This window comes from Caloenas nicobarica, chromosome 5 (assembly GCF_036013445.1).
Source record: "Caloenas nicobarica isolate bCalNic1 chromosome 5, bCalNic1.hap1, whole genome shotgun sequence".
Lineage (NCBI taxonomy): Eukaryota > Metazoa > Chordata > Aves > Columbiformes > Columbidae > Caloenas > Caloenas nicobarica.
In genome coordinates this window covers 64,992,518-65,007,890 of record NC_088249.1, presented here as the reverse complement: position 1 = coordinate 65,007,890, position 15,373 = coordinate 64,992,518, and the positions used below count along the sequence as shown (strand labels likewise).

Here is a 15,373-nt window from a genome sequence, read left to right as displayed (position 1 = left end):
CACACTTAGAGCTTGAACATGCAGCTCAGCAGAGGTCATATTATCTGCTTCCTTACTGTTTTGAGACTCAAATGAATCAACTTTATTGTGCTCTGCTATTAACCTTTCACAAGGGGAATCCTCCTCCACAGAAGATGTAGGGATGAAAGTTCTCCAACACCGTAAAAATCCTAAAAAGGCATGTAATTGTTTTATTGCAGCTGGTACAGAAAACTGCTGGACTGCGTGCTGTACCTTATCTGGTATTTCTCTAAGCTGCCTATGCCAAACTATTTCTAAAAATAGTACAGTAGCACTAGGGCCCTGTGTTTTCATCAGATTAATTGCCCAGCCTTTGTCCTGCAAATGCACCTTTAAAAAATTCAGCAGCTGTTTCAGTTTCTTACTGTGACACTGCCATAATCAACAGATCATCAATATAATGGCAATCAGTAACGGTACCTGACCATAGTGCTATATCAGCTACTACCATTTGGTGGCAAACGGAGGGACTGTGTTTGTATCTCTGAGACAATACTCGGCAAGTATATTGCTTTTGTTGCCAGGTAAAGGCAAACTGGTCTTGCACTGTGGTAGCAGGCGGGGTGGAGGGTGGGTGCAGTGTTGGCGGGGGGGCTAGGGCTGGTCGGCTTTTTTGCATAAGCATTAACTTTTGCAAGCGGCAAAAAAATCCTTATGGTATGATCCCGCCTATTTCTGATCGTGGGATACCAGCTTGTACTAAATCATTCCACATTAGTGTTCTCATCACCTGTGCTGTAACTCCTTTCAGTTTTTTCGGATTTCCATTATCCACCACCCAAACAGAGGCTCTTGAAATTACAGCCCCAATTCCCCTCAAGACATTTGCTAGAGTGCCTGCATTACCTGTAGCATTTGTCACTGCTGGCAGAATCACGAGTATTAGTGAGGCAGGCGCTCCTCTCAAAAGTTGCATTTTAATACTTCTTGTCACTGCTACCCTGTCCGGATCGGATCCCATAATCGATGCATACGCCACGCCCATCTGCCGCGCTAAATCAGTACTTTCCTCTATTGTGCGCCAATTTCCACGGGACAACACAGATTCAACAGGCTCAGCATATGTTGTTAAAACTGCTGCACACAAACATTGATACAGTGTAGGTGCAATAATATCTTGCGTGTTCGGACCTCTGACAGTTTGCAGCTGAGCATATCGTTGTTGTATCTGATCATCATTGGCTATAGGGCTTAATAAATCTTTTTCATCTGCTAATAAATGGATAGACACAGCTCCACTATCCCAAGCTGGCAAAATCCGTGCCGGTGTTCCTTCCCCACTCTCCTGCTGAGAGATCTCTGAAAATGCTGTTAACTCCTTTGGAGAGTGAGTGCGGGCGATCTGCTCCCCCCATCTCCTTGTTCGTGCTGTCGCATCATTTGTATGGGGGCTTGGGCTCCCACTGCCTCCCTGCCATTTAACTCAGGATCAAATTCAGACTCAATATTGGAGTCTGAGGATTCACTCCAAATATTTCCATTCCATTCCTTGGGATTCCAAGAGCGTTTTGTGGTAAGAGCACAAACCTGGGAACACAAAAACTCGCTTTTGGCATGTTTTTCCCTTTGTTCCTCAGCAATACACGCTAGCAACCGGTCTACATTATCTTGCAGCTCATAGCACCGCTCTGCTTGAACAGTAATTACTTCTTGTGCGATCACCTTTGCATCCTATAAAATCTCAACCTCCTTTTCCAATTCTCCTATTTTACTCTGCAATGCAACAACTTCACAATCAAGAGCTGTAAGACCGGTAACAAATAACCATCCCAATCTCCCTGCTAATTTGCGAGAAGAAGTCGATGCCACCCTCCATGGAAACTTTAGCATAGCTGCTTGAATTACCTGGGGGGGTGATCACTGCCCCATCATTAATCTGAGGCCATGCCTCCGGCAGAGCCAGTTCAGACAGGAGAGCAGCCACGGGAGGCCAGCGCTCCGTACTGGGCCATCCCGGAATTTGGGGAGTCACCCTCGAGGCCTCCCCTGTCCCCCGTGTTTTTGCAAACCACAGCATGGCGGGTTCTAGCGAATGCTGACTAACGCCAAATGCATACACATACACAGGCACATCGCAAGAAGAGCCAGAGGCCACGAATGCATGGCAAAGAGCAAGTGTTATTTTAGTTACCTCTCTACTGGGGGATCTCCGAAGTCGCACCCGAGCTCCCAGGCAGAGGTGACACAGGAGGGACGCAGGCGCTGGTAAGTTCAGCCCTGCTGGAAGATCGCTGCGTCTGCTGAGCTCGCCTGTATTTCAAGGCTTCAGGCAGGCGCAGCCTCCCGCTCTTGCTCACAACAAAGCAGGAATCTCAGACATGGTGATAAGGTGCCTGGAGTTTCTCCCAGGCCTGTGTTATCTAACACAGAGGTCCTACTCATCAAGCACACAAGGTCAGTAAAACAATTAGTGTGATGACAGGTGCAGTCATTTGAGCGTATTTACATTTAACTAACCTCCTCGCCAAATCTTCCGCTACATTCCCGTACAGCCGGTTTCTGCAGTTTCATATCATAGAATCGCAGAATATTTTGGGTTGGAAGGGACCTCCAAAGCTCCCCCAGTGCCACCCCTGCCATGAGCAGGGACATCTGCACCAGCTCAGGTCACTCAGAGCCCCATCCAGCCTGGCCTGGGATGTCTCCAGGGATGGGGCATCCACCACCTCTCTGGGCAATTTCTTCCAGTGTTTCACCACCCTCATGGTAAAAAAATTCCTTCCTCATGTCTAACCTGAATCCCCTGAGCTCACAACAATGGCAATGCAGCTTTAGCCCTTTTTTTTAGCCCTGCAGCTTTTGAGGGGCGTCCCTCAAAACAAGTTCAGAACGCGAGCGCTGAAGGTAGCGGGAGCAGGATCCAAAGTTTTGCGCATTTGTCGCATTTCAGCATCATCGCAGCAGCTCTTGGGGTGCAAACCCCCCAGCAGCGGGACTGCGGAACCCCGGCTGCCGTCCCGTGTCCTGCACTCATTTGGCTGCCGTGAGCCTCCTCACATGTGGGATTACAAATCTATTCCGTACTAAGTTGTCTCCTTGGCCGTCAGTTCCTTTTCTTTCAAAACCTTTGCTCGTTTTAGCGATTTCTCCCGCGCGGTGGCTGAATCAAACCCTCCGGGGCCTCCACCGCCCGTAGCGTGCGGGCCCTAGGGGATGTTCTCACGGGAACTACACCTTGCTCTCCCAGTTGAAGTCCCTCTGTGCAAAACACCCCTGACTGTGACTTTACAGGCTGCCGGACCGAGCGCTGCCCGCCCTTGTCCCGCGGAGCCGCAGGGGGACGAGCGGCCCCCGGCGCTGCAGCCCCGCTCGGAGCGCGGCCGGCGCAGGGACCCCGCTCCCGCCCGAGGCCACGCCCACCCGTCTCCTCAGCCCATGGGTTGAGTGCGCTCCACCAATGCGGTGGCGCGGAGTGAAGCGGGGCGAGGTGCTGATTGGCCAGAGCGCCGGCGAGGGGCGGGCCCGCCCTGAGGTGAGCGTCGCACCGCATCGCATCGTGTTACCGCCGGTACCGGCGGGGCGCGGCGGGGCGCGGCGGGCGGGCGGCGCCGGGCTGTGCCTCAGTGGCAGGAGAACAGCGGGAATAGCGGCACCGGACGGGCGGTACCGGGGAACTGCTGCTGGTGAGTTAGCAGCGGGCAGCGTTCCCCGCACCGGCGAGTCTACCCGTGCGCGGGGGGCTCGGGCTTGTCCCGGAGGGCCGCGTTGGGCCTTGGCGCGGAGCGGGTGGTGCTGGGCCGGCGGCTCGGAGGTTGTGTCTAATTTGTGGGGTACCCCCCGGTAATGCTCGCCAAGGTACCCGTGTGCGGGATGAGCGGCCCGACCTGCTGCTCTGCTCCTCCCGTGCGAAACACGAGGCTCTGCCGAATGTTGCACGTTAGCGCGGTATTTTCACTTAAAATACATATTCGCGAACGTGACTCTGCCGTGTTTTTATAGGCCAAAAATCTAAAAGTGTGGGGGTTTATGCCATACATCAATTTGATCACAGATTCCCCTCGGTAAGTCCAGAGCGTGCCGATGAAAAGCACCGAGCACGTGTAATTAATCCTTGACAGGGCTTTGTGTGAACTTCGCTCTGTGAGCTCGATGTCAGATATATGGCTTAGGCAGCAGGTCTGGAGAGCTTCCAAGTGAACTGTGTGGCTGGTATGATTATGCCTTTGTCGCAGGCTGAGCGGTATCACAGAATCACAGAATGTTAAGGATTAGAAGGGACCTCACAAGCTCATCCAGTCCAACCTCCCCGCCGGAGCAGGAACACCCAGATGAGGTTACACAGGAACGTATCCAGGCGGGTTTTGAACGTCTAAAGGCAGGTTTGAATGTCTCCAGACAAGTAGACTGCACAACCCCCTGGGCAGCCTGTTCCAGTGTTCTATTTACCATTAAACCCTGATGTTTGGACTCGGAGGAACAGTGTACCTCTGGAGTTCTCTGTGCAGGTGATACTTGAACTGTGAATTTTGTTGCAGGCTCTTGTTTAAAAGCTGAGTTTAGAAAAGCAATATTTGGGGTGTGTGTAGCGGGGTAACAGGAAGCTTGCATTTACAGAAATTGAAATAGTTACCAATAGGAGTTACTTCAGTGGGAGTCTTGATCCAGAAATATTAACATGTGTTAAGTGACTTGGGAATAGTTCTGAACGTGAGAGGCTGTTACTGCCAGCATAGCTGTCTGTCAGACTGGAGTGTATGTTTAGGGGAATATTCCTAAGCAGGCACTTGTTTAAGTTGCTTTGTTGAAAGGCAAAACTTGGTGGTGATTGTTGGTCTTTAAATAGAGTGGAAGCATGGACCCCTTATACAGTCTGGTTGGGGTTGGAAGGGACCTCTGGAGATCATCCAGTCCAACCCACCTGCTAAAGCAGGTTCACCCAGAGTAGATCACACAGGATCGTGTCCATGCAGGTTTTGAATGTCTCAGAGAAGGAGACTCCACAACCTCTCTGGGCAGCCTGTTCCAGGGCTCTGGCACCTCAAAGTAAAGAAGTTTCTTCTCATATTCAGATGGAACCTCCTGTGCTTCAGTCTGCTACTGTCACCCCTCGTCCTATCGTTGGGCACCACTGAAAAGAGTCTGGTCCATCCTCTTGACACCCACTCTTGAGATATTTATGAACATTGATGAGATGCCCTCTCAGCTTCTCTTCTCCAGGAGGAGAAGACCTGTTGAATGCCAGCCTTTCTCATCTAGCCAGTTCCCAGTTTTAGCAATTGGGATTTTCTGCAGTGTCTGGTAGGATTAATGATAAACTAGGTGTGTGCACAAACTAGGTCTTGCACAAAACGGCGGGTGCAGCCAGCGTCTTTGCACGAGTGCTCAGTAGACTGAGCAAAGTTTTCAAATCCAGTACGCTGAGCTCTGCAAAGCAGCTGGGCTGTTTGGCTACTTAAGAGCCTGAAACGAAACTGAGCACCATGAAAATTCTCAACCTAGGATCTATTTTCTGGATCTCTTTTAAAAAGAGGCCCGCTTTCTCAGCAGGATTGACAAATCGTTTGGAATCCTTGGAAATATTCAAAATTCAACTGGGCAAGGCTCTCAGCAACCTGTTCTAAGTTGGCCTTACTCTGAGCAGGGGCCAGTGAGGTCGGACTAAATGACGTCAAAGGATTCATTTGACCTAAATATTTCCAATTCTGATGATTCCTGAATAAGAGCCTTTCTATCTTGGCAAAATTCTTACTAGTATTGTAACTGTTCTTTGTAAGAATTTGCATTACTGTTGTCAGGCAAATAACTGGAGTAAGCTCCCACGCTCTAACTGTGATACAGTGGATCTCCTGTCCTGCCTCTTTCTTCTTGTATGTGACCAATAACCTCCTCTCGAGGTTGGCTCGTTACGTGCTTTAGAAACCTTGTCATGAAAGTATTGATATCTGGAAAGATGTAGGCTCGCGGCTTAAATCTGAGCTCAAATTTGGCTCAAATCTAAGCTGTGAGAGTGCGGCCTGTTAGTGTCCTCAGGGCCATGACGGTGTGTTGTATTGTCGTTTGTGTTTCAGTGGAAATAACTGCTAGTTTCTGGTTCGAGTTAAAACAGCAAAGCCTGAAAAGGTACAAAACTAACACGTGTTAGCAAATTACCCCTGAATGGCAAACTACAACACTCCGTGTGTTTTAGAGTCTGTATCTTCCCACGAGATAAAGTTCAGGAAAACCACCATTTTTTTGAATGGAGGATTACCAGATGTTCAGATTATGAGATGATGATCTTTAACGAAAGTATTTAAGCAAAGCAAAAGAAAGCTGTGTACACATACACAGGCATGTCGCAAGAAGAGCCAGAGGCCACGAATGCATGGCAAAGAGCAAGTGTTATTTTAGTTACCTCTCTACTGGGGGATCTCCGAAGTCGCACCCGAGCTCCCAGGCAGAGGTGACACAGGAGGGACGCAGGCGCTGGTAAGTTCAGCCCTGCTGGAAGATCGCTGCGCCTGCTGAGCTCGCCTGTATTTCAAGGCTTCAGGCAGGTGCAGCCTCCCGCTCTTGCTCACAACAAAGCAGGAATCTCAGACATGGTGATAAGGTGCCTGGAGTTTCTCCCAGGCCTGTGTTATCTAACACAGAGGTTCTACTCACCAAGCACACAAGGTCAGTAAAACAATTAGTGTGACGTATGTGCTTTTTCTACAGACAGGTGCAAATCACTTGAGCGTATTTACATTGAACTAACCTCCTCGCCAGTCTTGCGCTACATTCCCATACAAAACCTACAATGCATGTCCCACAGAGAGAAAAATTTGTTGCCTAGTAAGTTATTCTCTGTTCCCACTAATTTCTGATTTATATGGGATTATAAACTGTCATCTTGTTTTCTCTGGTGTCACTAATGTACATGGAGCAAGAGGCCCAGGGAAAAGTGCATAATTTGCCAAGGTCCAGTACATGTAATGTTACAACAGTAGTGATTTATCTAATTAAGGCAGGCAATCAGTTACAGAAGTTTATTTTCAGGGATTTATAAGAACACGGCGAAACAGAAAACATTTTTTTCCCTTTGCATCTCACATATAAGTATTAAGCCATATATTATATCCAGTTAGCAAGAAGTTTAATGGACTACTTTGACCTCAGTGTTTGGTTATGTTTTGCGGAATATAAGATTATAAGGAATTGGGAAAGATTTCCTTCCTTCCTACCCTCCTCCCCCAAATTTCTTGTAATCAGAAGGCTATATAATAGTTTTAAATAACTTTTATTTGTGTTTCTCTTCTGTAGAGCCATAAGAATTACTGCGAACCAGCTGGAGTAATACCATGAGTATTTTCTTTCCTACAGGACATCATGGCAGCCCATCAGGAGAAAAAAACCCCTGGAGAAAGAAACCACAAAAGCACCCAAAATGGTTCTCAAACATCTCAAGTCCAGTGGGGAAGAGCATGGTGAGAGAAGCTGATGATCCTAATTAGTCATTGTGTTTCAAGTTGGTTCATACTTACTCTTATAGATACTACTTTCCTTTTAAACATCACTCTATGAGTAAGAGATTATTACATTACCCTTCTGTTGAAAGCTTATGGATAATGAGCTGTAGTAGCAGATGCCAAAGAAGAGTTCTTTGGAGAGCTTGCCAGATGGCTTGGGTTAAAACACAGTCCTCCTTGCAAAAAAAGGAGAACAAATAATGAAAGTCGGTAAAATTTGTAGTTCCTTCAAGGGCTGAACAAAATATTGCCTGAGATTTTAACAAACAGGCATCCATCAGTGGTATTGCCAGGTGACATCTCCTACTGTAGCAAGATTTATGACTCATCTCTCTGTTCTCAAAGAGTTGTGCAAATATTAGCATTGTATTGCAGCTGGAAACAGCTGTGGGTGTTTATGTGGCTGCTTACCACAGACACCGTGTGGTAGAATAAGTTCAGCTTCTGGCTGTCCAGGGTCCATCTTTTCTGTGTTTCCAAATTTTGCATAATATTCTTGTGATCGTTACCACTTCCAACTGAACACTCTACCAGTTATACCCATGATTGCCATCAAAACCATGAAGGCTGCAATAATAATCTGCTTTTTGGAGGGGATTAAAGAAAGCTGTATTTGGATTACAGGGAGGTGGACTGGTTTTCCTTGGCAAGCATCATTTTCCTGCTCGTGTTTGCGCCCCTTATTGTGTATTACTTCATAATGTCCTGCGACCAGTACCAGTGCTCTCTGATCGATCCACTCGTTGACTTGCTCACGGGAAAGAAACATCTGTCTGACATCTGGAACAAGACTCCTGCGCTGACCTATAGGGCTGCTGGCATCTATACCCTGTGGGTCGCCTTCCAGGTACATTATTGAGTTATCTTGATATAGTGGCTGGGTTTTAAAACAGCTGTTCAATTAATCCTTTTACAGGAAGGATAATGGAATGTCACGCTCGCATTTACTCTTTGGTGTTTCTTACTTGCCACGGCTTTTTGGAATCCAAACAAAGCTTATGAACTTGAAAAATAAATATGGAGGGAATATACACAAATATTCCTTGTCTGACATATTCCTTGATGTGGGAAAAAAGCCCCAACTATATAACAACAATACCTATTTGTTTTAAATAAATACACAATAAATATATCATAAACTAACACAGCAGAAGGGGTAATATATTCTATAGACAGACAGTAAAGGAACATTGACATCCGAAATATAACTTACATTTGTAAAATATCTTCAAACTTACCAAACTACTCCATTTTTTTTCCATTTTGGAAAACAACTTACCTATAATGCAGATGAAGTTCAAAATAAAAGGATAAGGACCTGAATCTAGTTACCAACTGTCCTGCCTCCCTACCAAAAAAGATTGACAACCACACGTGAAGTACAAGTTCAGAATTGTTTAATAGCTTGCACATATTACTAGTCTAAAATCACAACAGCTAAATCTCACCATATTTACTTATCCAATACTTAATTGAAACTGCCATGTGTAACATGCAATATGTGTATGAAAGGGGTGGTGTTTTTTGCAGTTTTGTCTTGTCTGTTCTTGCTATTAATATTAATATATTCTGTGTCTTCTAGGTGGTTTTGTATGTGTTCGTTCCCGACTTCTGCCATAAATTTCTTCCTGGATATGTAGGAGGTGTCCAAGAAGGTGCCATCACCCCTGCTGGTAAGTTCTTCCTTAGAATATATGCACACCATACGATCTTCTAAAATTATAGTATTTTTGTACTTACAATCTGTAATAACCCACATGTATCTGGAGGAAATGTGGAAATAAGTGCTTTCACCTTCCTCTTATGTTTACTTCAAACAAAAATGAAAGCAAGCTACATTGTCTTTTAGAATAAATGCTACAATTTCTATCTCTTGCCGCTAGTAAAACTGTTGATATGGCAGATACCACACTGGTATGGGAAAAATACAGATTGATAATTTTGACACTTAAAATCAGCAGTGGACTATTGCCAGTATTTGTCAATGCAGTTGTACCTGTTGAAGCTAAATTAACGCACGAGACTTGAACAAAAAGCATGATGTGAATTAAGTGTGAGAAAGGGTGACTTGTTAACTTAGTCAGTTTTAGGGGAGATGCCAAATTCACTGTTTTATGACGAGGAAAAACTCAGCCTAACAAAGCCTGATGGTTACAGCAGAGTCAAATGAAACTTTCAGGAAAGTGCCAAAGATTTTTAATTGGGAGTGAGAGGTCATTTCATGAGTACTTGATTGAGCTTCTATATACTGTATGCATATCTATAGTAATAAAAAGCTATATTAGTGCAGTGTCACTAACATGCAATTTTTCCTTCATATTTTAGGTGTAGTGAATAAGTATGAAATCAATGGACTTCAGGCTTGGATCATTACCCACGTGCTTTGGTTTGCAAATGCCTATTACTTCCACTTCTTCTCACCTACCATCATTTTTGACAACTGGATTCCTCTCCTGTGGTGTGCCAATATCCTGGGCTACATAGTTTCCACGTTTGCGATGATTAAAGGCTATTTTTTCCCTACCAATGCCACAGACTGGTATGTGATTTTTAATAATAAGACAATACAATACTAGGCAATCGGACATATAAATCGAATGCTGCAAAGAATAATAATGACAGAATGTATTTTATATATGACTGTGGTTCTTTGGTTTGTTAGCACCATGTGTTTCATGCCGCATGCCATGTTATCTTTCACAACGTTGTAAGGTTTTATGATTTTTGTTATCATTACCTCAAGTGCCTTGGGAAATCATCTGGAATGTGTAGTCAGAATAGCGATTACCTGTATTTGTGTATAACTGTGAACGTTTCTATTTTTTTGATGCTTTCTAGCAAATTCACCGGCAACTTCTTTTACGACTACATGATGGGGATTGAATTTAACCCTCGAATAGGAAAGTGGTTTGATTTCAAGCTGTTCTTCAACGGGCGCCCTGGTATTGTAGCCTGGACTCTAATCAACCTTTCCTATGCTGCTAAACAACAGGAGCTGTACGGTCAAGTAACCAACTCCATGTTCCTCGTCAATGTCCTTCAGGTAAATTCAGAGGAGAGAAATAAGAATCCGATTTGGAAATAAACTAGTATTAAAGTAGAAAAATCTCCTTGCATTGAAATTGAACTTACAGAATTTTTCCTGGCCTGACCAACCTCATTCAGTGATGATGCACTGGGACTTGCATCTTTGGACACTTGCATTCATTTCTTTGGACGCCTGTATTCATTCCAAGTGCCACCAGTGGCACAGTCATGTCTGCACCAGCAGATTTCAGTGTAAACTTAATTTAAGACATACTTTTCTGAGCCTGTGTTCTGGAAACAGGCATAGCCTGATCTTGAATCCAAAGAGAACAATGATGAATTCCGTGGCCGTAGCTGGAGCAAGATTGGGCAGGTTACTTTCCGAGGGCAGCACTGCACTTTGTTTTGGGTTTGGGTGTTTGTTTCTTTGTTTTTGTTTTCCGTTGTTGTTTTGTTGGTTTACTTTGTGTGTGTGCGAGACGTGCAGAACTACAGATGTCTCTACACCTAAAAACAGCCAGTCAGGTGCCATGCTTTCTGCTGAAGAAACCGCAAAGTAATAAGTACAGATAATAGTTTGGATTTATTCATTGCTATGTGTAAATGGGGGCCCACTCCACAGAAGGTCTGTTCTCCCTCTCTGTAAGTATGTGACTCTTTAAGCTGGAGACAGGGATGGTCAAACACAACTCTAATCCCTAAGCACGTGTCCTTGCAGTGGCACACTTGCCTTAGTTATCTTCGTTAATATCGCTTTGCATTACTTATTTGCTTTATCTGTATAGATGCAGTATTTTTGTGTGATATGTTGCTTTTAATACCCTTTTTTGAGGTGTTAAAATAAAAGCACAAGTCAGTTTTGAGGTCATATCACAGGATAGCACAGCAAGATTAGGCTGATGCTGTTAAACGGGATGACTGGTGACAGTTGTATGTTGTTAATGTGAAACTATTCTGTTTCAGGGTATTTATGTTTTGGACTTCTTCTGGAATGAAGCCTGGTATTTGAAAACCATCGATATCTGCCACGATCATTTTGGCTGGTATTTGGGCTGGGGAGACTGTGTTTGGTTGCCTTACCTCTATACTTTGCAGGTAAAAATGTAAAACTGTCCAGAAACATTCTCCCCAGCAGTTTGATTTGTATCCTAAATTGTTCCTAGACAGTTTGAATGTTGAGTAACCATTATAACATCCTTTGTAACAATTTACATTAGGAAGTCTTACTGTCCCTGCATGGAATTGACATCTGTTCCTCTCCTCTCCTCCTTTTGTGCCCTTTTCTGTCACTGTCTATTGCATCTGTATATTTTTATAAATCCTTTCAGTGCCTTTTTGTATTCCTGCATGTTGAGAGTTTGGTTTTTGGTGGGTGGTGGGTTGGTTGGTTGTTTTTTTCCTTCTGTCCTGGTTTGTGTGCATCCTTGCAATTTCTCTCTTGTTCCACCTACAAAGTGTGATTTTGGTGAGAGACAGAGAAAGAAAACGTGGGATGCAGAGTTTTCTGAAAATTTTCCATGTTTTTAATGGTAGGGTGGATTTTCCTTTTCTTTCTGGGTCACCGTAGGTCAATGAGTTAGTCTGGCATCCTGAGCGTGTATTTAAAGTAAATCACTGATTGTCTCTTGTTTTTTGCCCCCCAGGGTTTGTATCTGGTTTACCACCCTGTCCAGCTGGGCACAGCTAATGCCATAGGGATCTGTATGTTGGGTTTGATCGGCTATTACATCTTCAGGGTGACCAACCACCAGAAGGACCTATTCCGTCGTACCAATGGCAACTGCAAGATCTGGGGGAAGAAACCAGAATATATCGAGTGTTCCTACATGTCCGTGGATGGGACCAAGCACTACAGCAAACTGATGACCTCGGGATTCTGGGGGTGGGCGCGACATTTTAACTACACGGGAGATTTGATGGGCTCTCTGGCCTATTGCTTGACTTGTGGGTTTGACCACATCTTGCCTTATTTCTACATCGTTTATATGACTATTCTGCTGACCCACCGCTGCATTAGGGATGAACACCGTTGTTTCAGCAAATACGGGAAGGACTGGAAGCGCTACACCGCTGCCGTGCCTTACCGCCTCATACCGGGAATATTTTAAAGCAAACATGGAATCCGGGGGAAAGAAAAAAGAAAATTTGTTGAGATTCGAAGCATTTATCCGCACAGTTAAACTAACGAAAACACTTTGTGAAGGACATTTTTACTGCTCTGAAGGAGAAAAGGTAGCAGAACAATAACTCTTGCTGTACTGAAGGAACATGTAGGCAGACTGTATTTAAAGTAAATTAAATGAGACGCTGAAATGGCCTGGTTTTTTAGAAGACTCTTTTACCTGGAACTTTTTTCTTTTTTTTTTTTCCCCTCTCAAAATTAACTTGGAATTGAAGAAAACTTGCATGAATTGAGACTCCCGAAATCTCCCAAAGCTGGGAGGAAGCCTCGCCCTTCAGAGTAGCAGGGTTCTAGAACAAGTTTCCAGTGACTCACAGAAGGAAAATAATTATGTGATCTCTTTATGAAATAACTTGTATGATGTGGTTGCTTGTGAAAGTCATAACCTACAGTCAGTAACTCCTCAAAGGAGTTTTTATTGTTTGTTGCTTTTTGAGAGGTTAATTGGGGAAATACTGAACTGGGGAACCTGATCCTAAACTGCTGCATGGGAAGATTGTTACAATGTAATATAAGTATTTGTGAAAGCTGGTAGAGATTGCTATAGGTCAAAAGTTACATTAGTTTACAGCACCTGAGAATGTGGTGCATGACTGAGTATTATTTTGATAGCAAAACCAAACTTGGTTTGTAAAGGTACTGAGCATACATTGATTTCTTTAGTGTGGATAGAAAACTTCACTCTCTATCGTTTGTATAACATCATGTTTGTTACAATTTAATAAATAAATGCCTGGTTTCAAGACAAGTAAAAAATACTGTTAATTTTCCTTTCAGCTATTTCTTTTCTTGTTACATAGTTACATTTCAAAGTTACCAGGTTCAAAAGGAACTCTTCAAAGTGCATAATTCCAAGAGCTGCTCCAAGAATGCATAAAGGAGAAACAAATAAAAAGAAAGAAAGATCACAGTATTAACCATGCATCTTGTAACAAGCTTGGTAGTTATGTTCAAACTAAAAGACTTTTTTTTTTTTCTTTTTACACATAAATTACAGTTAGTTTTTACAGGAAGTAGATGACTGTGCAAATTTGTTTCTTGTAGGAGCTGCTGAAAGCACTGATCTTCATGGCAGATTTGAATGAGGTGTGTTGGTGAGTATCTGTTTTGGTTTTGCTGCCGTACTCCCTGAAAGGATGGCTTTGGCAGGAGAAAAAAAGTCTCTCCAAACCTGGAAAACGAACACGGCCTGTAGTTTGTCTTTGTTCCCGAGCTGTGGATGTGCGAGCATGTGTAGAGATGCCTTTTTAGTGAAAGTTCTTCTAACCATAGCACCAGCACTATCTGTAGACCCGGTAACTGTTTTATAACCATTTTGCAGATGACAATTTCAGTACATTATAGTGTCGTTAATAACTCTTCTCATGGGACTGAGAGTAGCCATATCTGACAATTTCCACTCTTAAACCCCAAAGCATCCACATGGAATAATGAGCTCTCTGTTAGGTTGTCTGGTAACAAACTTCATAATGTCTTTATATTGCCAGATATTGCTTAAAATCTGCATATTTAAGCACAGTGAATTGATGATGCAACTGGCAGTACTGAACTTGATATAAGTGTTCATAGTTTCAGTTCTATTGAAGGTCACAGTTCAATCTTTCTGTGTGACACAGTTCCGTGCTGATCTTTATCACATAGGTCAGTGTCCTACAGCTCGTGTGTTGCTTTAAGGATCATTAGCGTTTTGAATAATTAATACAGCGGAATAAGAGTTTGTGTAAGACCTGAACATCACAGCTCCTGATTTCATTTGAAGTTCCAGTTTGGAAGGGCTTATAAATGCTTATAAAATAGTTGATTTGAGAGGAGTCAGTTCAGAGGAAGGGAAAACTGAGGTTTCCAGGGCCGTTGGACCCCATCAGTCCCTGTCACTGTGTTTCTTTCGGCTGCCCCTGCATCTGCTGGAGTAATTGGATATTTTCTTCTCTCAGCTTCCCTAAGGCCCCATATGTACACCCTTTTCTTATACAGCCTTGGAAATTGTGCTGACAGTTTGCTGTTAATGCCAAGGCTATTTAAATATTGCGAGATAATCTGGACTTTAATCATGGTAGCCTTGCAGGGCACAGTACACTCCCTTCTTTTCACTAAGAAATCCTGGATGATTAATAGGAGAAATTGCTCAATTAAGACCAATTGAAAAATCGGCATTTAAAAAATAAAACTGGGGAAATCTGAAGCGAAAGGGCAGTATTGTGAGTAACAATTATGCGTCCAAATGTTTCTTGTAGGCAATTTCTGTTACAACTAATATTACTCCAAGGATTTTCCGTCCTGTCTGACACTGGAGCACGGAAGCACTTTTCTCTATTTGATGGAGGCTGCTGCCCCTGCTGAGAGTACAAAACCCTGGCAGACGGACTGAGTAAATCTGTCTGGAAAAGAAAGTACTAATTCCATTCAGGTTTGTATTTCTTATAAATAAATGATTTTGGAGAAGCATGAAAACCTTTTTTATCTATTCTGTAAGGTTCATCCTAACGTAAGCAATGTGTAAGCAGAGCAATAAGCAGTGTCCAGCTAATGGTGCTCTTGAAAACAGAATCATTTGAATGACTATCAACTTGCTCATGTTCAGATAAGGTGATTCCTGTGTCACATTTTGTGTTTTATGCATAGCAGCGCTGTTTAAACTCATTCCTTGAAAAAAAAAAAATCAATATATTGCCTTGAAGGATTTGTGGGTGTGTGTCATAGATTAGCCTTTGTC

General features: G+C 43.7%; 1 protein-coding gene across 1 annotated transcript; it reads left to right on the top strand.

Moving 5' to 3' along the window:
* Window positions 1-3,555: 3,555 nt before the first annotated feature.
* DHCR7 (7-dehydrocholesterol reductase) lies at window positions 3,556-13,387 on the top strand. Its single transcript, XM_065636172.1, has 8 exons — window positions 3,556-3,644; window positions 7,306-7,409; window positions 8,076-8,298; window positions 9,034-9,124; window positions 9,777-9,990; window positions 10,290-10,494; window positions 11,442-11,573; window positions 12,122-13,387. The coding sequence occupies exons 2-8, from the start codon at window positions 7,312-7,314 to the stop codon at window positions 12,584-12,586; spliced, it is 1,428 nt and encodes a 475-aa protein (XP_065492244.1). The 5' UTR covers window positions 3,556-3,644; window positions 7,306-7,311; the 3' UTR covers window positions 12,587-13,387.
* The last annotated feature ends 1,986 nt before the right edge of the window (window positions 13,388-15,373 follow it).